Here is a 26,169-nt window from a genome sequence, read left to right as displayed (position 1 = left end):
TCATATGAAATTTAGATGCTGGGTGAGCAGACTGGATTGACTGGTGAGATGATTTTTTTTGAGCTATGATACAGAAATTGCCTAGACATTGTAAAGCCTTGCTGAGTCTACTTATGGTGGCTGCCAGAAAAGCAATTAGTAGAAAATGGAAATTGAAGTCTAAGCCAACTTTACTAGAAGTAGTGAATATAATAACAGGGATAAAACAACTGGAATTGGGATCTTTAGAAAAGGGAACGAGCAAACTACATAAGAAAAAATGGGAATTGTGGGAACAATATATTCAGAGAAGGAAGGAGGTTTAAAAGAAGTCAAGATTTGAATGACCTACATAATGCTTAACTGACAATGACTAGATAGATTATAAGTGATGCATAATATTTGCAACTATAGTTGTTTCAATGGTGTCTGTGATGCATAATGTTTGCAACTAAAGTGGTGTCAATGTTTGTTTTACAATTATATAAATGTAAGATCGCCTATGTCATATGTGATAATTTAATAAAAATGTTTTTGTTAAAAAAAAATAAAATCTGGGACTCTGAAGCAGTTTAGCTTTACACCAGGCAACATAGTGTTACATCCTGATTATTATTTGGTGCTGTCTCACTGGTGAATAAAAATAATAATAATAAATATTTTACAAAATAAAACTAAAATAAAAAAATAAAAAATAATTTATAGTTGTATATAGATATTTTACCAATACATATAACTCCATACAAATTGCAGAAGGAGTCATTACTTGGTACATTACAGGTGCTGTGAAGAGCACTTCTGGCTGACATCAAAGATTGAAACAATACTAATTTCATGAACTTTAATCGTACTTTGACTTAGGAATGGGATCCATTCCCGTCAGGAACTGATGAAGGATCAACAGTAAAACTTGAACAAATGCAAATAAAACTTAGTAAGGAATATTTTAGAAGACAAATTAATTCTGAAAACAGTGTTGATATCTAGGAACAAAATTCAAGCTATAAACCAACTTACTCTTCCTGTCCTAACCTACAGGTTTGGAGTGATTGACTGGCCCCAAAAAGTGTTGGATAGATTAGACAGGAAAAGAAAAATCCTTCATGCTCATCAAATGATTTATAAAAAATCAGTGCATACCAAGATTATATATTCCCCATTCTGAAGGAGGTATAGGCCTCCTTGAAATTGACTGCATGTATAGATGTGCAGTCATGGGACTCTACACATATTTGCTGACCTCACAAGACCCAAGCGTAGTGAAAATTTTAAACATGAGGAGAATATATCTAAGATGACTTCCCTTGTAAGACTAGCAGAAGCATATTGGCATCAAGCAGGAATGGAAATCAAACCAGTAAATAAAAACCAGGCAGCAACTGAATGTGTCAAAAAACAAAAGAAGAATATAAAGTCACATGAGAAGGCAAGAAGTATAGAAAATGCATAAATATAGTTGCAAGTATAGAAAACTCCTGAAAGAACCTCATGTTGATCAGGATCGAACACAGGAATGGTTAAGGGAGAATTCAAACCAAAAGATGAAAGATTAATATTGCCCAAGATAGTGGGTTCCGTACATGTTGGTTTGCAAAGTCCACTGAACATGTGGGAGAAACAGACAAATGTAAGTTTTGTAAAACAGAATTGGAAACAGTTGCACACCTTGTTGCTGGTTGTGATATACTAATGACAGAAGGACTGCCAACTGAAAGGCACTATAATTTGGCAAGACTGTTGCACTGGGGATTGTGCAAACATTATAATATTGAAGTAGCTGAAAAAGATTGGAAACATGATCCACAAAGCATCATAGAAAAATAATGAAGTCTACCTCACATGGGATCACCTATTGCTAACAGTTCAAAAGATAGATGCAAGAAAACCAGATATAGAGGTCCATGAAAAGAAGACAAAAGTAACATTGATCATTGAAATCACTACACCCAGTGACTAAAGTGTCTTGCGTACAGAGAGTCATAGAATATCAAGATTTGCAGGCAGAAATGAGAGCAATGTGGAAGAAAGATGCCCAGACAGTTCCAGTAGTAGTAGAAGCAACTGGTCTTATAAAAAAAAAAAATTACAATCATATTTAGATATGTTACCAATACATGTAACCCTGTATGAGTTGCAGAAGGAGTTATTACTGGGCACATTGCGTGTGCTATGAAGACCACATCTGGCTGACTTCAAAGATTGAAACAACACTAATTTCATGAACTTTAATCATGCTTTGACTTAGGAATGGGGTCCATTCCCATCATGATATTAGAAAGCCAAAAGATTTGGAGAAATTAAAAGAGTGAATAACACACACATTGGATTTTGTTATAACAAGTGAGTAATTGTAGAGAGCTCTGAATATCCTAGTATAAAATTCTTTTACATGTGTCTTCCATGTAGATTGTAGATTATATTCTAATACCCTGCACCTTTCGTTAATACTACCTTTTCCAAGGCTGCTTGACCCTGTTTGATTTCATTCACAGTTGTTTAGCATCTGAAGTAATTCATTACTGTTTTAAAACATTGCACGTTTTACTGATCTTATTTTTATCTTATTGTAGGTGGGCTTAAATACTATGCCACTGATAATCTTGACTCTAATGGTTTAATTGATGCTTTTAGTGGAATATCATCTTCAAATGGTAATCTTTCCCAACAGTCCATTCAGGTTTGTAAAAACATTTTGGCATTTTTTTCTCTTTTTTTGCCGATTCATTTTCATGAACAGGAAAAATAAATGTTATCTCTATATTTACAGCTTGAAAGCAATGGTCTTGCTGTTAACACAAAAGAATGGCTTAATGGCACGGTGTCAATAGATAAATCAGTTGGAAAGGACACTTTCTTTGTGATCACCTGGCAATCTTCGGAACCAGACATCTATGTGCAAACTCCCAGTGGAACAATGTACACAATGAAAGACTTTAAAAAAGATGCTACTTTAAAAACAGCTCGTCTTCAAATACCTGGAACTGCAGAGGTACAGATTATATTCACTTATTTCTATTAAAATTACTTTTTGATTTGCATTTACAACACAGCTGGAACACATTACCAGAGACACACAGCAGACTTATGAATTATATATGAACCAAATTGTGTAGTCTCAGTTTTTTATTAATCATAAGTCAGTACAACAAAAATGGTGTTTTTGGAAATGTGAAAGAGCAACCTGAAAACATGTTCATGAACAATATGCACTTGGTTAAATTCATTAACAACCAGTTCACCAAAGTTAATTTGATTGTAATCAGTGTGCCAGATCATACTGCTCAACTGTACAGATTTTCACAGATTGTCCAGATTTTTGCCTCATATTTTTGGTCTGTTTCTCATAAAATTGTGGTTTTCTAGCATGTCATTGGCAAATTATGGAGGCTGAAGTTAGAAAATAAAGACGGACATTTGAGTTTCAAACTTTATACCCTTCAGAAATTTCATGCTAATGCAAAATCTGTTATTCTATCAACTTTCTAAATTTGTAAGTGCAATATTTAAAAAGTGTCCCTATTTGTGGGCCTTTGCCCCCTTCCCCCGATTTTTTATGGCTTTGTCCAGATTTCTTGCTCCAAGAGGTTGAGAGGTATGGACTGCCAAACAAAACTTTTTGTAATGTTGTTTTATATGTGTGTGTGAGGATCCCCAAAATCCTCATTTAAGGGCAGAACCCCTAAATCATATCACTGTTAAAAAGAGGAAATTAAAGTAACAATTATATAGCATTTTACAAACAGTTAAAAATCATTGTAAAAGGATATTATAATAAGTGAATAAGATAAAAATAAACAAAAGCAATGTATAATAGTAAGGAGGAATAAAAGCTATTGATGATTATCAAAATAAATAACATCATAATTACTCTGAAGTAATAAATAATAAATTAAAGTTGCAGCCAAACTTTTGACACTGGTCTGGTAATTAGCATGTTGTTTTATTTTGCTACCTGTCTTTTAATATTAAGGTTCAAATGACAAATTCATCACCGTAACAGGTACAAGCAAGCAAAGTCTGAGGGTAATGCTACTCAATGCTAGAAGTCTAAACCGCAAAATGCATTCACTGGAGGCACACCTTAAAATGGAGAACATCAACATCTGTGCTGTGACAGAGACCTGGTTCAAGGCTCCAGAGAGCACCCCTGCACTACCAGGCTATAATTCATATCACACCTTTCGGCCACCTAACCTGGACCGAAACACTAAAGGCAGAGGCATGTCCATATTCACTAAGGATATCCACACCTCCAGGCTAGTTGCTCAGCATAATGCATCTGAGATTATCCAAGTGCAACTAATTCTGGGCAAGACCGCAATCCAAATTGTAACTTGCTACAGATCCCCCACCATGCCCCAGGATTCCCACTCCTCATTTCTTGATACACTGGAAAATATTAGGGTACAACGCAACACCCGAATAATGGGTGATTTCAACTATCCCACCATTAAATAGGAAAACTACTCATGTACCAACTCTTTTGCTCAACGTTTTCTGGAATTCATAAATTCCAACACCTTGGATCAACCTATCCACACCCCTACCAGGAATAGCAATATCCTAGACCTGGTCATTACCAACATGAGCGACCGGTGTTCCACACTAGAGATCAATTCCTCATTGGTCAGATCCGACCACAAGCTAATCACCCTAGGCATCCACATCCTGCCCCCCCCCAATTAGGGGAACCACCACAAAAAATTTCTGCAAAGCCAACTTCATGCTTCTTAAAACAGAAGTGGCAAACTTCACGATACCCATGCAGACGGATAATAGAGGTACAACTGCTGAATGCTACACAAATGCACTTTATAAGCACTTACACAAGTGCATGGATTGTGCTATCCCTAACAGAACCAAGATGCTATCCTCCAAAAAAAGAAAGCCAATCTGGTGACCCCTACCATGAACAAACTCTACAACAGAAGAAAGAAACAGTTGCAAAAAATAGTAAAATCCCATGATTGGAGGAACTCTCTGGTCAGCCTCAGTAAGAAGCTGAGATCCCTCATAAAATCCTCCAGAGCTAGTTATGAAAATAAAATTGCCACTGATTCTAAAGACAACCACAAAGCATTCTATAGCTATGCCAAGACTCTCAATGGCAAAACTCAGATCTGCTCTGAGTTACAGCACAATGGCACTAAATATACAGAGCCAACTGATATTGCGAACATCCTGGCAGATAGGTTCAGTACTAACTTTAACCTCCTCTCACCCCCCTAAATGGCCCAAGAATGCAAAGTTCCTGTAATCACAGCTGCACAGGTAAAAACCACACTCTCCAAAGCCAAGAGCACAGCATCCATGGGACCTAACAACATCCCAGGCTGCGTTCTACACAAACTACAGAATGAACTGGCACCCCACCTAAGCACCATGTTCAATCATAGCCTCACCTCAGGCTTTGTGCCCACTGAATGGTACACAGCAATGGTTATCCTACTCCACAAATGGGGGAGCCACCACGGACCTTGGGAACTACTGCCCCATTAACCTAACAAGCCTGGTCTGCAAGGCCATGGAACGTATCATCATGGAACTTATAAACAAAGACATTGGTAATCTCCAAACTCCGGACCCCACCCAGTTTGGGTTTGTAAAAGGCAGATCATGTCTCCTAACCCTGATAGACTTCTTTGAAGCAGTCACCAAAGCCATAGACAAGGGTAAGGTGGTTCACACAGCCTATCTAGATCTCGCCAAGGCTTTTGACACCATCCCCCACTCTGGAATTATAGATAAACTCACATGCAAGGCCATGGAGTGTATTATCATGGAACTTATAAACAAAGACACTGGCAACCTTCAAACACTGGACCCCACCCAGTTTGGGTTTGTGAAGGGCCGATCTTGTCTCCTGATCCTGATTGACTTCTTTGAATCAGTCTCCAGAGCCATGGACAAGGGTAAGGTGGTCCACACAGCCTATCTAGACCTTGCCAAGGCCTTTGACACCATCCCTCACTCTGGAATCATAGATAAACTTACTAAGCTGGGCATTAATCCCTACGTCACCCAATGGGTTGCTAACTGGCTTACTGATAGAACCCACACTGTAAAAGTAGCCAACTCCAAATCCAGCTCCAGACAAGTGACAAGTGGCGTACCTCAGGGTTCAGTCCTGGGACCGCTCTTGTTTGGCATCTACTGCTCTGAAGTACAGGCCAACACTAAGGGACTCTGGATAACAAAGTTCGCAGATGACTGCAAACTGGGAGCCATAACTGAATCCCCAAATGATGTGGATACTCTACAAAAGGGCCTTACAGAAACAGATGCTTGGTGCCAGAGCCATGGGCTCAAGCTCAATGCCAAGAAATGTATAGTTATCCCCTTTGGGAAAAAACATGTACCCGTGAATTACCATATAGGTGGCAGTGCACTAAACACTGAAAGTGTGATAAGAGACTTAGGGACACAGGTGGACAGTGGTCTCACCTTCGATAACCACATTGCCACAACAGTCAGGAAATCCTTCTATGTGGCACACCTTATCACTAAGGGCTTTTCATCCAGTAAAAAGGAGGTCATTGTCCCACTGTACTCATCCCTCATTAGACCCATTATAGTATACAATGCCCCGTTTGGTATGTACCGCTCAAGACATCTGCAACAACTGGAAAGGCCGCAGAAATACCTCACTAAAAGAATCACAGGCCTAAAGCAGATGCCCTATGCTGACCGCCTTAAAAAACTCCAGCTATACTCTGTCGCATATCGTCTACTCAGAGGCGATCTCTGCTTAACATACAAGGCCATGTCAAACCCAGAGCTGTTGGCATACTACACTTAAAGAAATCCCAATCACTCAGAGCTACACGCTCCAGGGATCCAAACCTTGTCATCACAATAGACAAAACATGCTGGAGGGATAGGTTCCTGACCCAGAGACGCCCCAGACTCTGGAATAGATTGCCCATACATGTCAAGCAGAGTGCCTCTTTGGCCCTCTTCAAAAGGAACCTTGACAATAGGATGGGAGAAAGGAAATCCACCCCGGGGATCACGTCAGTCGCCCTGCTAGACAGGGGTCCAGGGAAGTAAATAGTGTGGGAATAAATAGCCAGGGAATTGTTATGGGTAGGCTTGTATAGGCCCTAGGGCTGATAGCCTAGTACCAACCTATGAACCTATAAACTAGGTATAAATCCTTATGTCACAAGATGGGTTGCCAACTGACTCACTGACAGAACCCACACTGTGAAAGTAGCAGACTCCAAATCTGACTTTAGACCAGTGACAAGTTGAGTAACACAGGGTTCAGTCTTGGGTCCTCTCCTGTTTGATATCTACTTTTCTGAAGTACAGGCTAACACAGAAGGTCTTTGGCTAACGAAGTTCACAGATGACTGCAAACTAGGAGCCATAATCAAAACTCCTAATGATGTGGACATCCTATAAAAGGGCCTCACTGAGACAGATGCCTGGTGTCAAAGCCATGGCCTCAAGCTCAATGCCAAAAAGTGCATCATCATCCCCTTTGGTAAAAACTCTGTACCCATGAGCTACCACATAGGTGGTAGTCTACTTACATGAAAGTGTGATGAGACCTTGGGACAAAGGTGGACATTAGTCTCTCCTTTGATAATCACATCGCCACAGTAGTCAGGAAATCCTTCTACATGGCACACCTCATCACAAAAGGTTTCTCATCCAGGAAAAAAGAGGTCATTGTTCCCCTCTACTCATTACTCATTAGACCCATTATAGAGTACAAAGCCCCTTTTTGTATGTACCTCACAAGACATCTACAACAACTGGGAAGGCCACAGAAATACCTCACAAAGAGGATTACTGGCCTCAAACAGATGCCCTACGCAGACCGTCTCAAAAAACTCCAACTTTACTCCATCACATATCGCCTACTCAGAAGCGATCTCTGCCTAACATATAAAGCTATGTCAAACCCAGAGCTGTTGGACATGCTCCAGTTAAAGAAATCCCAATCCCTTCGAGCAAACCTTGTCACCACAATAAACAAAACATTCTGAAGGGATAGATTCCTGTCCCAGAGACTTCCCATACTCTAGAACAAACTACCTATCTATATCAAACAAAGCTCCTCATTAGCACTCTTCAAGAAAAATCTTGATAATTGGATGAGAAATAGGAAATTCACCCCGGGAATCACCTCTGTGGCTTTGCTCAACAGGCATACAGGAAATAATTTTCTTGGGTGGCGAACGCCAGATTACCTTTTTGGCTAGGCTTATATAGGCCCTAGGGTCAATAGCCTAGTACCTACCTATGAACCTATGAACACAATACATGCCTTGTTACTATGAGATAATCCCTGATGTTAAAACAGAAGGAGAAAGGATGAAACAAAGAAAACAGTAGCAAAAAGCCTAAATAAAAATGGTAAATGAAGGGGCTACAAGAGGTAGAATAATTGCACACACTGGATCTTGATATAACACGTGGATAGTTACAGTGAGCTCTGAATATTTCAGTATGAATCTCTATTACATGTTATTACCATTAATTGTGAATTACATGAAATTATGGTAAATGTGATTAGGAATTCTATGTCAGTTTAGAATACAAGAAGCAAATGAAATTTGACTGCAAGATTTTGGACATGTACAGTAATTTTATAGAAAGCAAACCAGGGAACTCTTGCATACATGGAGTGACTCTTAAACTTGTTAAGTGGATGGTGCTAAAGGACATGTGTCAGAGAATGTATTTCTTAATTTTTAGACATTCTTTCTGAGGAAGATCGGACAGAAAATGTATATGTGTTCTGTGAGAATTTTCTCCATCATGCTGGAATTTTGTATTACAGGTCTAAATAAGAAAACAGTGATCTGCTTATATGCTGTTATGGAGCATTTCTTAACTAGGAGAAGAGTTAGAAATGTACAAATAGCCTTCTATTATATTTTGACCTTGCATCTATTACAAATTCTGTAATGAATGAAGTGCTGTTGTGTGAAGGGGAAATTAATGAATGTTATAGAATGAGATCATGGGAAACCTAATCAGAGTTTGAGAATATTCTGCACTGTAACAGTCTGATCTGCTATATTGGTAACAATTACATGACATAATGGATAAATTAAAAATCTGGTAATGGGTTGTACCTTTTTGTATATAATGTTAGCCATTTTAGATATGCTTTGCTTTACTTTACTTTGAATTGCTTCATGCAATGTTTCACTAAGCTGCTAATTCTATTCTTGACTAAAAACTATTGCCGCAACATGATTTTATGTCTCAGTGAATTTATATTCAGATGGTCATTTATATTTGAAAGAGCCAGCTTTATACAAAAAGAATATAATGCAGTTTTTTTTTATCTGCCTGAACATTTATAACACAGCATGGCAGATGAAGAGGGAGGATTATGACAGAAAGGAAGGCAAAAGGATCTGTTCTATTCTGTTCATAATAATTGGAATAGATTCTTGGAATATTTTACAGAGACTTCTCCTTCTTCTTCTTCTTCTTCTTTCAGCTTTTTCCCAGTTTGGGGTCACCACAATGGATCATCTGTCTGCTCATGATTGGCAGTGGAGTTTTTAAGGTGTATGTGTGCAGTTACGGCTGGGCTTTTCAACAGAAGACACACAGATGCACACACCACACACACCCCACTTAGAGTGTCCAATCCCACCTACGTATGTCTTTGTGATGTGGGGAGGAAACCAGAGCAACGAGGAAACAGAGGAATCGAGGGAGTGACATGCAGACTCCAGAGGGAGGGCACCAGCCGAATCGAACCGGGCATTGTTGGAAAAAACAGGCCTGGAATAGCTGACCGTAGCTTACTTCAATGTGTGTCTTGTCACATTTGATCATTCTGCCAAAATGCATGAATGATGCACACGCTTTTTATTTTTTCTAATTGCATGCCTGCAAAGAATAAAGTAAGTTTTAAAGGGAGCTATCTCTTGAAGTTAATAAATGAATGCTTTTCAGGCTGGAAGGCATTAATGAAAGCTCTAATGTCTAGGATGGTTTCAGTGAAGTAATCTGTGATATGTGTATAGCAGGAATTCCTTATAGAATAAAATGCACAAATAAACTGAAGCACTTTTTAACGGTCATATAGGCAGGATGTTCTCAACCAAAACAATAGTTTCGTGTTTTGCCCTAAACTCTTACATTTACTATGGCAAGAGAACTTCAAAGTCTACATTTTTATAGTGTAATTTGCAAGGGTTACCTGGCATACATATAATTAAAGGTCTTAAAGCAACAGTTCCTCCCAAGGATGTCATAAATTAAACAAGACAGCAAGATTAATACTCAAGAGATGCTGTGTCATGTGACTCTGCATTTTTAAACATCAATAACTGAACTGTGTATTTTCAGATAAATTAAAGACTGACTGAACTGTATGTATGTTTTCAGCCACAATAACACAAAAATCTAGATATGTATCATGACATCTGAACAGTGCAATTTAAAAAGAAAGAAAATGCCATCCTTATTTTTATTTTTTCTGCAGAGCTAACATTTCTATCTGCAAGGTAACCATTTTTCAAACTGTTGATAAGAACATAAATATATTAACAGTATTACAGCTTTCAGTTGGTGTGCTGTGCAAACCAGACCCTTCTGACCTTCATGAGACATCAGTCAGAGAAATAGAGAAAAGCATCTGCCATCATGTTGCCTGTTACACTGAGTGAGATTCTAATTTGTAAATTTCATTTTTAATATTTACTTTTGCAAAAAGTAAAACATTAATAATGTTCCCCCAAAGGTTCTTATACAGTCAAGTAGTAGAATTTTAATAACAGTCTTATTTTAATATAATGAATGCCAGATGACAGTAGGATAAAATGGCAGATTCTGCTAGGCAACGTTTGTAGTTTGTTTAAAGTTAATTTTTGAGGCAAACATAAATAGATTATATTCCAATTTGGGTAGATTATATTCCAGTTTGGGATATTTCTTCATATTATGTCATTGAGGGTGAGGAAGTGGAAGATTTTGTGACAACTAAATGATATAAAGATACTTTTTGATTTCAGGCTGGTAATGTGTGCCAGGACTTTGTAAGACTTAGATCACGTGTGAAAACCTCTGTTTTGACCACTACATTGCCACTGTTGTCAGAAAGTCCTTCTATGTGGCACATTGCATTACTAAGGATTTTGCATCCAGGAAGAAATAGGTCATTGTCTCCCTCTACTCTTCCCTCATTAGGCCAATCATTGAGTACAATCCCCCATTTGGTATGTACCTCACTAGACACCTGCAACAACTGGAGAGGCCACAAAAGTACCTCACAAAGAGGATCCTAGGCCTTAAATACTTGTCCTACATGGACTGACTCAAAAAACTCCAACTATTCTCTGTCTCATATTGCCTACTTAGAGGCAATCTCTACTTGATTTACAAAGCCATGTCTGCCCCAGTTCTGTTAGAAATGCTACATCTAAAGAAATCCCAATCCCTCCGCACCACACACTCCAGAGACCTCAACCTCATTACCACAATCAACAGAACAAGCTGGAGGGACAGGTTCATAACCCAGAGACTGCCCATGCTATGGAATAGACTTCCCATACATGTCAAACAGAACACCTCACTGACCCTCTTCAAGAGAAATCTTGATGAGTGAATGGGAAATAGAAAATTCATCCCAGGGATCACTCCAGTGGCTCTACTCGAAGGCTCCAGGGCCATTAGCCTAGTACACACCTATGAACCTATAAGTAGTTTAATTGATGGGACCCATTCAGTGGCTTGGTTATTTATTTATTTTTTTGCTCATTTGTTAACTGGGCGTATCAACTAGACATAAGTGTCTCTTTTCAGAGGCAATATGGGAGCACTGTCTGGTTAAGTGACTTGATTAGAGACAAGACAAATAGAAGTGGAAATAATCAAACTTCATATGCCTGACTACAGGAGGCAGCTTGTTTTGTTGCTCAGAGATGCAAGAGCAGTAGATTTTTAAGTCTAAGAGGAGTGCCAAAGAACATCAATTTGGTCATATTGACATTCAAGGTTAGATGTTTTCTTGGTACCCAGGGATGTAGTTTATTAAAAATTGCTGGAAGTTATGGAGGCTAGGACTTTATAAGACACATCATTGAGTACAATGCCCCCTTTGGTATGTACCTCACTAGCTATATGCAACAGTAACAATGACGAAAAATGTTCCTTGCCAGGAAAATACAGGCTATAAACATATTGTGCTATATGGATTGCCTTAAAGCTCTTTCTCTATACTCTGTCTCCTACAGGTTATTGAGGGGCAGTCTATGCCTGGCATACAAGACATCCTTAGCTCAATCCCTGAAAGACCTTTTGCACATCTACAAAATGAGCATCATCAGAACCACAAGATCCAAGGATTTAAATTTTGCATGTGACATAAATAAGACATGCTGGTAAGACTGATATGTGTCTCAGAGCATCCCCATGCTCTGGAATAGGGTCCCCATCCATGAGAAGCAGGGACAATCCCTCACCCTATTTAAAGCATAGCCTTCATCAGTGGATGGAAATCGGAAATTCACCTCAGGTCTGGCCCCAATGTCTCTGAAAGAAAGAGGCAGATGGTGATGCCCAAACTAACATACCCCCCCACATAAGCTTTAGAAACATCTAAACTAACACATCCCCTCTGAATAAATGCCCGTAATACATAGGGACACAATTGGGTTGAACTTCATGGCTAGTCTTGTAAAGGCCCTGATGGTTATTAGGCTAGTATATAACTATGAACCTATGTGTTACAATGTTTGTCTGAATGAGGTGTAAATTCTAACCCGATGGTTTAATGGCTTCATGCATCTGATATGAGTGCAAATCCAGGATTTTATGCAAACTGCATATTTTCTGCATGATAATTTTAATATGACTTTTGCAGGGTATTGTCTATGTGATTTGATATAAAATACTTTATTAGCATAATTATTCATGGATATGTGTGTGTGTGTGTGTGTGTGTGTGTATACGCACACACATACACACACACACACACACACACACACACACATATATATATATATATATATATAGATATATATATAGATATAGATAGATATTTAGAATATGATTTCTTGAGAACATTATGCATCTGCAGTGAATCAAAATGTTTTGTCTGTCTTGAGGACTGCATTAAACAATAGAGAAGGAAAGTTTTTTTTTTTTTTTTTTTTTTTTAACCAAAGGGCTCTGGATATTACAAAATACACTATTTTGGATCTTTTTGTTCCCTATCCAAAAAAAGACCAAGATGAGAGCAGACTGCATTTTCTTACTCAAAAGGAAATAATTAGTGTGTGGGTTACCTGTTATATACTAAGACTTTGTTGCAACATTCTAGAGGAAGCATACGTAGGATAGCTATCATAAAGCTACATGAAATAGTTATTAGTTTATAGATCTATATATACCAGCCATTAACACTGAATACAGTGAGTGATATAGTCACAGACAAGAGTTTTGAAACAGTAGTTTTACCAAGGGAAAAGGAAATATAGAAATATAAATTCCCAGGTTTAAAGGACTTTCTTTTGTAAAAGCTGTTTTAACTGAATTAAAATTTGTCTTATTGCAATAAAATGGATATCCCTAGTAAACTGGAAGCTGTGGTAGATGTAATTGTATTTCTGAAAGGACAAATCTTGCTCACATATTAGAAGAGTATGATTAAAATCCAATTACTCCCCTTGGCGCTCTAAGCAGACCAAATCACTCCTAAGAGAAAGGGACAAAGCATGGTATGAATGGACCCATAAAAAATCAATGGTAGATCACCAAAAGTACCTCCACCTAAAATACAAAGATAAAACCCAAATAAGACTCGACAAAAAGTACTGCTATACCAGATTACAATCTAGGTACCAAAATAACACCCAAAAACCTGGTCCATAATTAACGAAATGCTGTGGCCAGGTCAAACTAGGATCCCCCAACCATCCCAGTAGCCTCCTAGAATGTACTGCCACCCAGTTTAACAAATACTTCATTGACTTGATCAAAACCCTTACTAGCAAAAACTCCACTCAACCTAATTTCTCTGCTATATAAAAACAACATCTTCACCCTACAACCAATCCCAACCCACACAACCTTTAAATACTTGCTCAGGCTAAAACCCACAACCTTGGCAGCAGACAATCTCCTCACTGCATATCTAAAAATAGCAGCCAACGTCATCTCTTACCCAGTTTACCTACTAATCAATCATTCCATATCCGAGCAATGCATCCCCACCCTCTGAAAAATTGCACACATCATACCCATACACAAAGGCAGTCCTTCCACCGACTTCTCCAACTATCTGCCCATAGCAATCTTATCCCCTCTTATGAAGGTTGCCAGCATAGCTAGATAGAATTTTGTAAATAATTCTATGTCATTGTAAATATTAATATGATCCACAGGCTTGTGTTAGAAATGTAAGAAAACTGTGCTATTTTCTGAGCTTCCAAAAGCATAACAACAGTGCACCCTGCTGGAAGAAAGCTGATAAGTAAAGGATTTTATGACTGTGTTTGATCTCAAGCTAGGAGACAGGATGTCTGCAGTTGAAATTTTTTATATTGTCCTAAGACGGAGATAAGCACTAGGTTTTACATGCAAAGTATATTTTATTGCTGTGGCTTCCTGGCAGGTGCAAATTACAAAGAAATGTTAAATTGTAAGTTCTGCGAGCCTGGGAAACTTAAGCAGAAGTGTCAAGAATAATGCAATCTGAAATGACTCAGCAGTAATGTGTATTATCAATTTAAGGGCTATCTCAGAAAGTCAGAATAGCATTTTGTATTTGTGTTTGAACCTGAACACATCCACTCACCAGCACTTGTTTTGCTCTGTAAGTAAGACCTAGATCTTAGTATTTCTCTTAGAGATAGATTATGAATATAGCCAGATTAGTCTAGCTGTTTTCTATATTTATGTCAGACTGTCCTACAATGTTGTTTAAAGTATTTCCTGTGATTTTTGAACTCTTTATTGTCTTGTGTTTTACTATTTATTATACATATATTTAAACCTTTTAACTGTGGTTGTTTTATGTAGAGATAATTTAAGCTCTTAGTGTACTTGTATGTATTTGGTGATACTGTATAAGCCACTCCTAAATAGCCTCCAAGTCTCAGCCATACTTACCAATTGGATAATAATAACACTGAAGAGCAGAACTAGACACCCTTTGTTAAGGGACTTTATAGTAGCTGATAGTAGAGGTTGGTGGCAGTTGGTATTACAGTATAGTCTGGGCAGAAGGGGGCATAGCTGGAGAACCTGTGCTAGCCTTCCCCAGGAGTGTCTGTGTGATTATATATAACTCAAATCTCAAAGTGTGTATGTGTCAACTACTTGGGCAAGGACATGAAGCACTGGTTGGACAAAGAGGGTGCTGGAGGTTTTGGCTTGACCACTCAGCTAAGATCTGAACCCTATAGCTATGCCAGTGGGGAATCTTATTGGGAATCTGGAGAGAAAGGGAAAAAGCATCATCAGATTGACTGTGATCTCTTTGTGCTCTTAAGGGAAATTGTACTATACTGTGTGTGTGTACTTGTTATCCTCCCAATGTGGATGCCCTTCACTGGTGCTAGTGGTGAGGATTGACGCCCCTTGATTACAGTGCACAGGCATCACATATTAATTGTTTGGCAGTGGTTGAATATCCACATCAAATATTAATTGGTTGATAGTGGTGAGATAGCCACATCACATATTAAGTGGCTTGTAGTGGTGTGGACATTGAATTCCTGTAGCTTGTGTACAGTGATCATTGAAGGTGTTTTTGTTCTCTAAATCAGACATGCAGTGAACATTCAAAGTTCAGATCACAACTGTTTTATTTTTTTTTTGTTAGCTTAGTTAGTCAGGGAGAGCAGGCAAGCATGTCACAGAGGAGTATGGCAAGCTGACAAGGAGCCAGTTGGCTGGGATGTGCCAGGCTAAAGAACTGGTGCATGGAAACCTGACTAAAGCAGACATGATTGCAGCTTTAGTCACAGCTGCATCAGAGAATAGCAGCCAGGAGGATGATCAGACTCACCATGGAGATGTACAACATTCAGAGAATGGATAGCTCAACCTTTCTATAGGGGAGTTAAAATCCATCTTGAGCTAAGGAGACTTGAATTGGAGGCCAAGTGTTTGGAAAATGAAGCACAAGAGAGACTGAGGTATCTAGAGAGTGAGAAAATTAGAAACTACAATGTCTGTAGGCTGAGGAGAATGAGAAACTGCTATGCCTGGAAGCTGAGGAGAAGGAGAGGCAGAGGCAACATGAAAAGGAGATGCTGATTCCTTGCCAGAGTCAATGAGGTAATGGGGAAGGGAGTAACAGTACCCCAGAAGCAACAAATGTCAGTAAATTTCTTCCACAGTTTACAGAGGGGGATAATTTTGATAGTTTCATTCATATGTTTGATAGGGTATGTAAACAGTATGATGTTGACTAAAGGCTCTGGGTATGGTTCTTGACCCCCTTATTCCATGGTAAAGTTGTAAATGTACTTTCCAATCTGTCTGCCAATTATTTCTTAAATTATAATGTTGTAAAGAATTGCTTGCTAGAATGTTCAAAGCTAACACCTGAAGCTTATAGGAAAAGATTTTGTGACCATAGACACAAGGCAGATGAAAGTGTGTGTAAATATGTTGCTGAACTGAGCACTTATTTTCATAGGTGAGTGAGTGGATGTAAGGTCACCACTTTTAAAGGGCTGGCAGACATTTTGGTGAGGGAACAAGTCCTTAGCACATTGCCTGAGGACATGAGGATCTTATTAGCTGATAGACAATGCTCTTCTGTAGATGAGTTGTGGAAGAAGGAAGACCTGTACCTAGCAAGCAGGGCATCCCTGCACAGGAAAGGGACACCCAGTGCTGCTCATGGGTCTAAGGGAACTCATGGTGGGCATCCCAGCCTGCCCCAATAGAATCTGCCAGTAGCAGGGGAAGCCACTAGTCCAGGTATATGTCCAGGACCTAAGGTTAAATGTTTTGAATGCAACCAGTGGGGCCATGTGGCATACAGATGTCCACAGAGGCAAAGTGGGGAACAAAATGTGAGAGAGCCGGTAAGTGGGAATGACAAAATGCCAATAGTAGGTTGTCTTGAGACAACAGGGGTACCAAGCTACCATCCTGCAGATATCCTGATAGGGAAGGATTCTGATGAGGCAGTACCATGTGTTTATGCAGATAAAGCAGTCAGGCTTGGAGGCAAGCATGTGGGTCTGATAGCCTGTGAGAGACCCAGACAGACCACATACTTGCAGCCAGGACTGGTGAGGTGGTTACTTCAGGGAGGGATCTGTCCTGTAGCAGTGAGACTGAAGGTGAGCCATAGCTGCTTGTGGGTACTGATTTTCCCTTAGACAGAGTGACTGCAAAGGTAGAGGTGAGTAGTAGTACCCAGGCTGACAGTGAGGCACTGCTGTCAGAGGATGCCAGACTTCCTGTGGAAGGAGGAAGGACAGCTGGGAAGGGTTACAAAGAGAGAGTTGAGACAGGCTCAGCTCTCAGACCCTACACTGCAAGCCTGAGGCAGGTAGCTAGTGAGGCACCTGATTCTGAAGGGAAGGGGGAATCTGGATACTGGGACAAAGGGTTATTGTATAGAGTGGATCCCTGAGGGAGGGCTAGGAAGGTGAGAGAATACAGCAGTTGGTAGTGCCTAGATTCTACCATCTGGCACTTCTAGCCATAGCCGGTGATATTCCCTTTGCAGGTCATCTGGGCATAAAATGTACAAAAAGACGTACTATGTAGAACTTCTATTGGTCTGAAATTTTCAGAGATGTAACAGGTTACTGCAGGATCTGCGAGCAGTGCCTAAAGGTAGGCAAGGCAGGAGACAAGGTGAAAGTTCTTTTGATGCCTTTGCCTTTAATTGAGGAGCCATTTTAGAGGGTAGCTATGGGTATTGTGGGGCCTCTGATTACCCCAGGTTCCACAGGGAAAATGTATATCCTTGTGGTAGTAGATTATGCTACAAAATACCCTGAGGCAGTGGCTTTGTCCTCCACTGAGATAGGTGACAAATGCTTTGTTAGACATTTTCAGCAGGGTATTTTTCCCAAAACAAATACTGACTGACAGAGGTGCCAATTTCATGTCAGACCTGCTGGCTTGGATGTGGAAGTACTGTGGGGTGAAGCACCTAAAGACCACCCCCTACCAGCTCCAGACTAACGGTCTTGTTGAGAGGTTAAACTCTACAGTCAAGTCCATGCTAAAGGTATTTGCAGATCAGTTTAAGAGAGATTGGAACAAATATTTGCCCCATCCATTGTTTGCTTACAGAGGGGTTCCCCAGGAATCCACAGGTTTTTCACCCTTTGAGTTGTATGGACATATGGTGAGAGAACCTTTAGACTTAATTCAAGATGAGTGGGAGGGTGTGTGTGAATCCCACAAGGACTCTGTTGTGGCATATATCCTAAACCTCAGGACAAGGCTCAGGGAACCCATGAGCTTGGCCCAAGACAACCTGGCAAAAGCCCAACAAGAGAAAAAGGTTTGGTATTACAGGAATGCTCGAGCTAGAGAGTATGCTCAAGGGCAGCAGTTAATGGTTCTCTTTCCTGTCAGACACAACAAGCTACAGGCAGCTTGGGAGGGACCCTATAAAGTGGTAAGGAAGGTCAGTGACGTTAACTACATAGTAGAACTGCTAGGCAGGAGGCAGGGGCACAAATTGTACCATGTTAACATGATGAAAAGTTGCCATGATAGGGAGGCCTCTGTTCTAAGTATTTGCAGTGGATTTCAGGAAGAGTCTGAGGGAGATCTGGTGACTGATCTCCTCCATGAGGCTCAGACTGACACCTCAGTGGAAGAAGTAGCAGTGTCCCAGCAGCTATCTCCTACTCAGGTTTGAGAAATCCGAGCAGTGTTACAGGAGTTTGAGGACATGTTCACTGGGAAACCAGTGTGCACCCACCTGGTGCAGCACCATGTGGATACAGGACCCAAAAGCCCTATTAGCCAGGCCCCTTATAGGGTGACTGAGAGAGTTAAACAGACTCTGAGGGTGGAGATATAGGAAATGTTGGAACTAGGGGCAATTCAGGAGTCTAACAGTCCCCTGGGCCTCCCCAGTGGTGCTGGTGCCAAAGAAGGATTGCAGCACTAGGTTCTTTGTAGACTACATGAAATTAAATAGTCACACAGAGTCAGACGCTAACCATATGCCTAGGACAGATGAAGCCCTAGAGCAGTTGGGTGGTGCTAAGTATCTTACCACCACTGATCTTACCAAGGGTTACTGTCAGGTGCCCTTGACTCCCAGTGCTAGAGAGAGGTCAGCCTTTGTGACTCCTTTTGGCTTGTATGAGTTCACAAAGATGCCCTTTGGGATGAAAAATGCCTCAGTGACTTTCCAGAGGCTGGTAGATCATATCCTAGCAGGAGTAGGAGATTTTGCCCTGCTTACCTAGGTGATATTGCCATCTACAGCCATTCCTGGCCAGATCACCTTCAGCATGTCAGGGAGGTGCTGGGCAGACTACAGAGGGCAGGGTTGACCATTAAGCCCAGCAAATATCAGGTGGGTATGGCAGAGGTTTCTTACCTGGGGCATAGAGTGGGGAGTGGTAAGATCAAGCCAGAACCTGACAAAGTGAAATCCATTCAGCTATTGCCTGCACCTGTTACTAAAAAGCAGGTGAGGACATTTTTAGGGACAGCAGGGTACTACAGAAAGTTTGTCCCCAGTTATAGTACCATAGCTGCTCCCCTCACAGACCTGACAAGGAAAAACAGACCAGATAAGGTAGTGTGGACCACAGCATGTGAGCAGGCATTCCAGAAGCTTAAATAAGCTTTGGGATGACTCCCTGTGTTAGCCAGTTCAGATTACAGCAAATAATTTGTTGTGCAGGTAGTTGCTTTGAGCCATGGAGTGGGGCTATGCTTAGCCAGATTTCTTCAGAGAAAGAAGAACACCCAGTGGTTTATCTCAGTTGTAGGCTCCAACCAAGGGAGGAATGTTATGCAGCTGTAGAAAAGGAATGTCTAGCCATAGTGTGGGCACTGCAGAAACATCAGCCGCATCTGTATGGAAGGAAATTCACTGTAGTTACAGATCACAATCCCCTAACATGGTTACATCAAGCCAGCCAGCAAAATGCCAAGTTGCTAAGGTGGAGCCTAGGGTTGCATGCATATGATATGTCAGTGCAGCACTGCAGTGGGCTTAGCAATGCCAACACAGATGGGCTGTCAAGACAGGGAATGAGGTAAGGTATACCCAGAAAGACCTAACCCTCTCAAGCAATGTTTCCCAAGGGTCACTTGAAAAACTAGCTTGAGTTCTCTGAGGGGGTGATTGTGAATGCTGCCAGCCTAGCTAGATAACAGTTTGTAAATAATTCAATGTCATTGTAAATATTAATATTATCCACAGGCTTGTGTAACAAATGTAAGAAAATGGTGTTATGTTCTGAGCTTCCAAAAATGTAACCACAGTGCACCCTGCTGGAAGAAAGCTGATAAGTAAAGGATTTTATGACTGTGTTTGATCTCAGGAGGACAGGATGTCTGCAGCTAAAAATTCTTTCTATAGTCCTAAGACAGAGATAATTACTAGGTTTCACATGTAAAGTGTATTTTATTGCTGTGGCTTCCTGGCAGGTGCAGATTACAAAGAAATGTTAAATTGTTCTGTGAGCCTGGGAAACTTAAGCAGAAGTGTTAAGAATGATGTCATCTGGAGTGACTCAGCAGTAATGTGTATTATGAATTTAAGGGCTATCTCAGAAAGTCAGAATAGCATTTTGTATTTGTGCCTGAACCTGAACACATCAGCTCACCAGCACTTGCTTTGCTCTATAAGAAAGACCTGGATATTATTTTTTCTCTTAGAGATAGATAGGCATATAGCCAGATTAGTCTAGCTGTTTTCTATATTTATGTCAGACTGTCCTACAATGTTGTTTTAAAGTATTTCCTGCAATTTCTAAACTTTCTATTGTCATTGTGTTGAATTTATGAGTATTGTCTTATGTTTTTATTATTTATCATTAAATATATTTAAACCTTTAACCTGTGGCTGTTTTGTGTAGAAATAATTTAAGCACTTAGAGTACTTGCATGTATTCGGTGATACTGTATAAGCCACTCCTAAATAGCCTTCAAGACTCAGTCACACTTACCAATTGGATAATAATAACATTGCACAGTAAAACTGTACACCCTTTGGTTAGGGCCTTTATAGTAGCTGATAGCAGTGGTTGGTGGCAATTGGTACTACCTTATAGTCTGAGCAGAAGGGGGCATAGCTGGAGAACCTGAGTCAGCCTTCCCCAGGAGTGTCTGTGTGTTTATATATAACTCAAATCTAAAAGTGCGTGTGTGTCAGCTACTTGGGCAAGGACATGAAGCACTGGTTGGACAGAGAGGGTGCTGGAGGTTTTGACTTGAGCACTCAGCTGAGATATGACCCTATAGCTGTGCCAGTGGGGAGCCTTATTGGGGATCTGGAGAGAAAGGGAGAAAGTATTCCCAGACTGACTGTGATCTCTGTGTGGTCTTAAGGGAAATTGTACTTTACTGTGTGTGTACTTGTTATCCTCCCAATGTAGATGCCCCTCACTGGGGCTAGTGGTGAGGACTGAGGCTCCTCTGTCAAAAATCCTCGAAGGGTGCATTCACACACAAATACTTAACCACCTCCTAGACAATAAACTACTCACTAATACCGAGCATGGTTTTCGCCCCAACCATAGCACCACCACAGCCCTCATTAGCTTCAACAATGCCATCAATCAACATAGAAACAAAGGTGACCTAGTATCAGTCATCTTTTTAGACTTATCAAAAGCTTTTGATACAGTCTCTCACAACAAACTGCTATCCACCTTGATTTAACTGAACCTAAGCTACTCCATTCTAGCCTAGTTCCAGAACTACCTCACTGATCGTCAACAAGCTGTACAGTGGAACAAAGCCCTATCACCCCTATTACCATTGACCCTGGGCATGCCCCAAGGTCCATCCTCAGCCCCTTCTTTTTAACTTGTTTACCAATAACCTCCACACTGCCACATCTCTAGCCACCCTTATCCAGTACGCAGATGACTCTACTGTAATATGCTGTGCCCCAACCCTGCCCGAACTCCGGAACATAACCCAAGAATCCTTCAATGCTATTGAATCATGGATAGCAGATGCCCAATTAATCCTCGACCCAAATAAAACTAAACTTATGCTCTTCCACCCCACTAAATATGAACATCAATCCACCTGTTTCAATATTATGTCTAGCAACAAGACTTTGATCAAGCCAGTCCCATCCAGCAAGCTTCTTGGAGTTACTATAGGTCAAAATCTAAGGTTTGAATTACGCATTGCCCAAACAATAAAACAAGTCCACAACAAATAGAAACCCTATACTAATGCAGTAGTTACCTAACGTAAAACTCTATAACCACTACAGTCAGAAACCATCTTCTGTCAACTTTACTATATACATCACCCATTCTTACCAACCTTACCAAATCAGACCTAGTCAAGCTAGACATCTACTATAATGTGGTAGAGATACACATAAAGATACAGGTAAAGATAACAAAAATTGCCACTGATTCCCCTCCTAGAACACACCACTGCAAAGCCTTAAGCCAACTATCTTGGTTAGAATTACCCCATCAACTCATCCTCACACAACTCTCTATCATCCACCAGATGTTCTCTGACCCTGTAAAAACACCAACCCTACAAGGCCTCCTTGTCCCCCAAATAAGCTCCCACCCATTAAGAGCTACTAACAAAGCTCTAATTGAAGTAACTGGAAGTAAAAATAGATCAGGCGACTCTCTTTATTCCTCCTACATTGCAAAACTGTGAAATGCCTTGCATTTGAAATTAGAACAACTAACTTAAAAAACTTCAAGCATCACATTGAAGCCCACCTCAGCAATTCCTGGATTTGTACATGTGATGAGCATGGGTAACTCAGCCATATTATTATTTTATGTTTATTCCTTCATTCTCACTGTAAATATTAAGCAGCATTTAATTATTCATCATGCTATCACACTGTACATAATGTAAATGGGCTTACATTGTTCTCTCATTGTCTACATTTTACTATTTTATGCTATTATAAGAACTGTCTTCCAGATGAAATGTATCTAAGGTAATTGGTCTGGTCTTCACACTGGACCAGTCATTTCTGCATTCCTGTTTTTTTTTTTTTTTTGTGATATTGTAACTGTATTCATTTTTGTTTCTATCCTTCTTGCAATGTGATCTAAAATTTTTACTAACAAAAATTGTACTAACAATGGAGCTTTTCTACCCAGGCCTCCACTGAAAAAGGGTAACATGCCCAGTTGGACTCTCTTGGTAAACAAATGTAAAATAAATAAATATGTATAAAAGTAATAGGCACAACTATTTTCTGATGTACTTTTACAAGGTAGAGGAATACAAGATAGGACAGGGAAGTCTCCAAAGCCACGTGGAAGGGAATTGCATACAAAATATAGGAAAAGCCACACTGACCTCTGAGTAGAGTGAAAAAAGTCATGGTCTGACGTGATGTAGACAAAAGGCTAGGAAAGTCACCATAGTTCCAGATTCTAGTCAGAGTTAAATAAATCAGTAAGAACTGAGGAAAACAGAGGGTTATGATAGGAATAATTTTTTGTTCTGTTATTCATTGGTTAGTTTTATAATGTAAGCAGGCAAACCTAGTTAAGCTGATTTGTGGATGAAATATTTAAAACTACAACATACTTTGTGTTTGCAGTAAAATAAAATTATGTTATGTGAACTCAGAAGAGCCACCGTTTGATTCCTGGTTAACTAGGAACTGATAATCTAACATATAATGGATTTTGTACTGTATAGTACATTCAAGTAAAGGTATTTTATTTTAAGGCTGATATGTCAGACAACTACAGGTTCATAGGTTCATAGGTTCATACTAGGCTGCCTTCCAGAGTGTGTTTGGCTTTCCCATTTTAAATTGATTTTGCTATGCCCTTTTTCGAGGTTAGTATACTGTGCCTCTGTCTAACAGTGACACAGAAGTGATACCCGGGGTAAACCTACGATCTCCCATCCACTCATCAAAATTCCTCTTGAAGAGAGTCAATGAGGGACTCTGCCTAACCTGGACTGGGATTTTATTCCAGAGTGAAGGAAGCCTCTGGGTTATGAATCTGTCCCTCCAGCATGTCCTATTTATTTCATTGCTAAGTTTCAAGTCTCTCGAGTGCATAGCTCGATGGGATTTGGATTTTCTGAGGTGCAGCATGTCCATTAATTCCGGGTTGGACATGGCTCTATGGCACAGATCGCCTCTGAGCAGGCGGTATGCCACTGAGTAGAGCTGGAGTTTCTTTAACTGGGCAGCATATGGCATCTGTTTGAGCCCTTTGATCCTCTTGGTGAGGTACTTTTGGGGTCTTTCCAGTTGCTGTAGGTGTCTGGTAAGGTACATCCCAAAAGGGGCATTGTACTCAATTATGGGCCTGATGAGGGATGAGTAAAGAGGCACGATGACCTCCCTGATCTAGATGTGAATCCCTTCATGATTAGGTGGGCTATATAAAATGTTTTTCTAACCACTTTGGCCACATGGTTGTCAAATGAGAGATTGCTATCAACTTGGGTCCCCAGGTCCCTAATTACTTCTTACCTAGTTACTGGATTACCACCTATGTGGTAATTTTGCCAAAGGGCATGACTATACACTTTTGCCATGGCTCTGGCACCAGTTGTCTGTTTCTATGGCACCCAGTTTGCAGTCATCTGTGAACTTGGTCAGCCACAGTCCTTCTGTGTTGGCCTGTACCTCCGAGAAATATATAAACTGGTTTGGAGTCTGACATGGCTCCAGCAATTCTAACCATGTGGGTTCTGTCTTTGAGCCAGTTTGCAACCCATCTAGTGACATAGGGGTTTATATTTAAGCTGGTGAGCTTATCTATAATGGTCCAGGTAGGCTGTGTGGACCACTTTTGGCCTTGGTGACTGTTTCAAACAAATTGACCAGGTTTAAGAGGCAGGATCTGCCCTTAACAAAGCCGAACTGGGTAGGATCCAGTGTCTGTAGGTCCCCAATATCTTTATTTATGAGGTCCATGATGATCCTTTCCAGAGCTTTGCAGACCAAGTTAGTCAGGTAATGTGTTTTTTTACGAGAAATGTGGCACTTACAAAGAAATTGCAATGTAGATGAATTTATGGGTAGACGTGGAAAACTTCATTCATGTGGAGCATGGTAAACAACTAAAATATGCACAGAAAAAAGTTTTTTTTCTGCAGTTATGGGATACCTGAGAAAATTACTTTGTTAAAGCAGATTTTATATTCAGATATTTCTTTTCCTACATAAGTTCAGTAATCTGTTATTAGTAATTCTCAAATCCTTTTGAGGGAAGTATAAATAAAATTGAACCAGTGACTTAATTAATTAATTCAATTAATTGATTGATTAAAGAGACAAAGGGAGAAAAGTTAATCCCGTTACAGGACAAGGAGGAATGAACTGGAGGAAATAGCGAAAAAAATTTAGAGAATACAAGACAAAAAGTAGTAAGAAGGTTGAATTTAATGTGATACATCAGTTTGTTTGTGTTTGTGTCTTTTGGCTTATACCTTCAATGAAGGAACGCCCATTCAAGCATTTCGCCACACAGAAGAGGCTCTAACTGAGAATAGAACGGACAACATCTAACTGTGTACTAATGTGATACATCAGTAAGGATTAAAATGACATGAATGACATTTTTAAGTGTGTGCATGAGGGGAAATGCTTACTTAAGAACCGTGACACACTTTTAATGGTTGTAGTTTTATTTTATTGTGATACTGATCTATTCATTAATACATCTTTCTTCTCTTAAAGATAATGGTAATCTGCAATGAGTCTGTCATTTGGTGTAAATGGTTAAAGCTGTAAGCTGTGGTGCAGAGTTTGATTCCCATTGCCTTTATTTGCCTACTGTATGACCTTGAGTAGGCCATTTCATCAAATGTTGCTCCTGAATTCCCCCTGAAATGGGACTGTGCATCCATTGGGCCTACTTGGTTAACACATGGGTATTGTTATTAGAACACAACACTATTTTGATATAATTCTATCAAGAGGAATTACAGTTGTTTAATAATCAATCTATGACATATTTATATTACCCAAGACAATTTTTACTATATGCACAGTATGTGTATATGATTTTCACAACATGCACAGCACGACCAAGCAGATTTTGCAGTACAGCATTACATTTC

The 26,169-nt window shown here is 39.9% G+C and overlaps 1 protein-coding gene across 1 annotated transcript in view; it reads left to right on the top strand.

The window, feature by feature from the left end:
* Positions 1–26,169, top strand: part of CLCA4 (chloride channel accessory 4) — a 580,176-nt gene that overhangs the window by 403,741 nt on the left and 150,266 nt on the right. Inside the window, exons 9-10 of the mRNA XM_044086020.1 lie at positions 2,550–2,656; positions 2,747–2,968. Coding sequence (XP_043941955.1) covers positions 2,550–2,656; positions 2,747–2,968 — 329 coding nt within the window. The remainder of the gene's footprint in view (positions 1–2,549; positions 2,657–2,746; positions 2,969–26,169) is intronic.

The sequence above is a fragment of the Protopterus annectens genome, chromosome 10.part0, assembly GCF_019279795.1.
Source record: "Protopterus annectens isolate FY-2018-M chromosome 10.part0, PAN1.0, whole genome shotgun sequence".
NCBI classification, from domain to species: Eukaryota; Metazoa; Chordata; order Ceratodontiformes; family Protopteridae; genus Protopterus; species Protopterus annectens.
The sequence above is the reverse complement of the archived record's forward strand: the minus strand, read 5'-3'. Positions and strand labels throughout refer to the sequence as shown.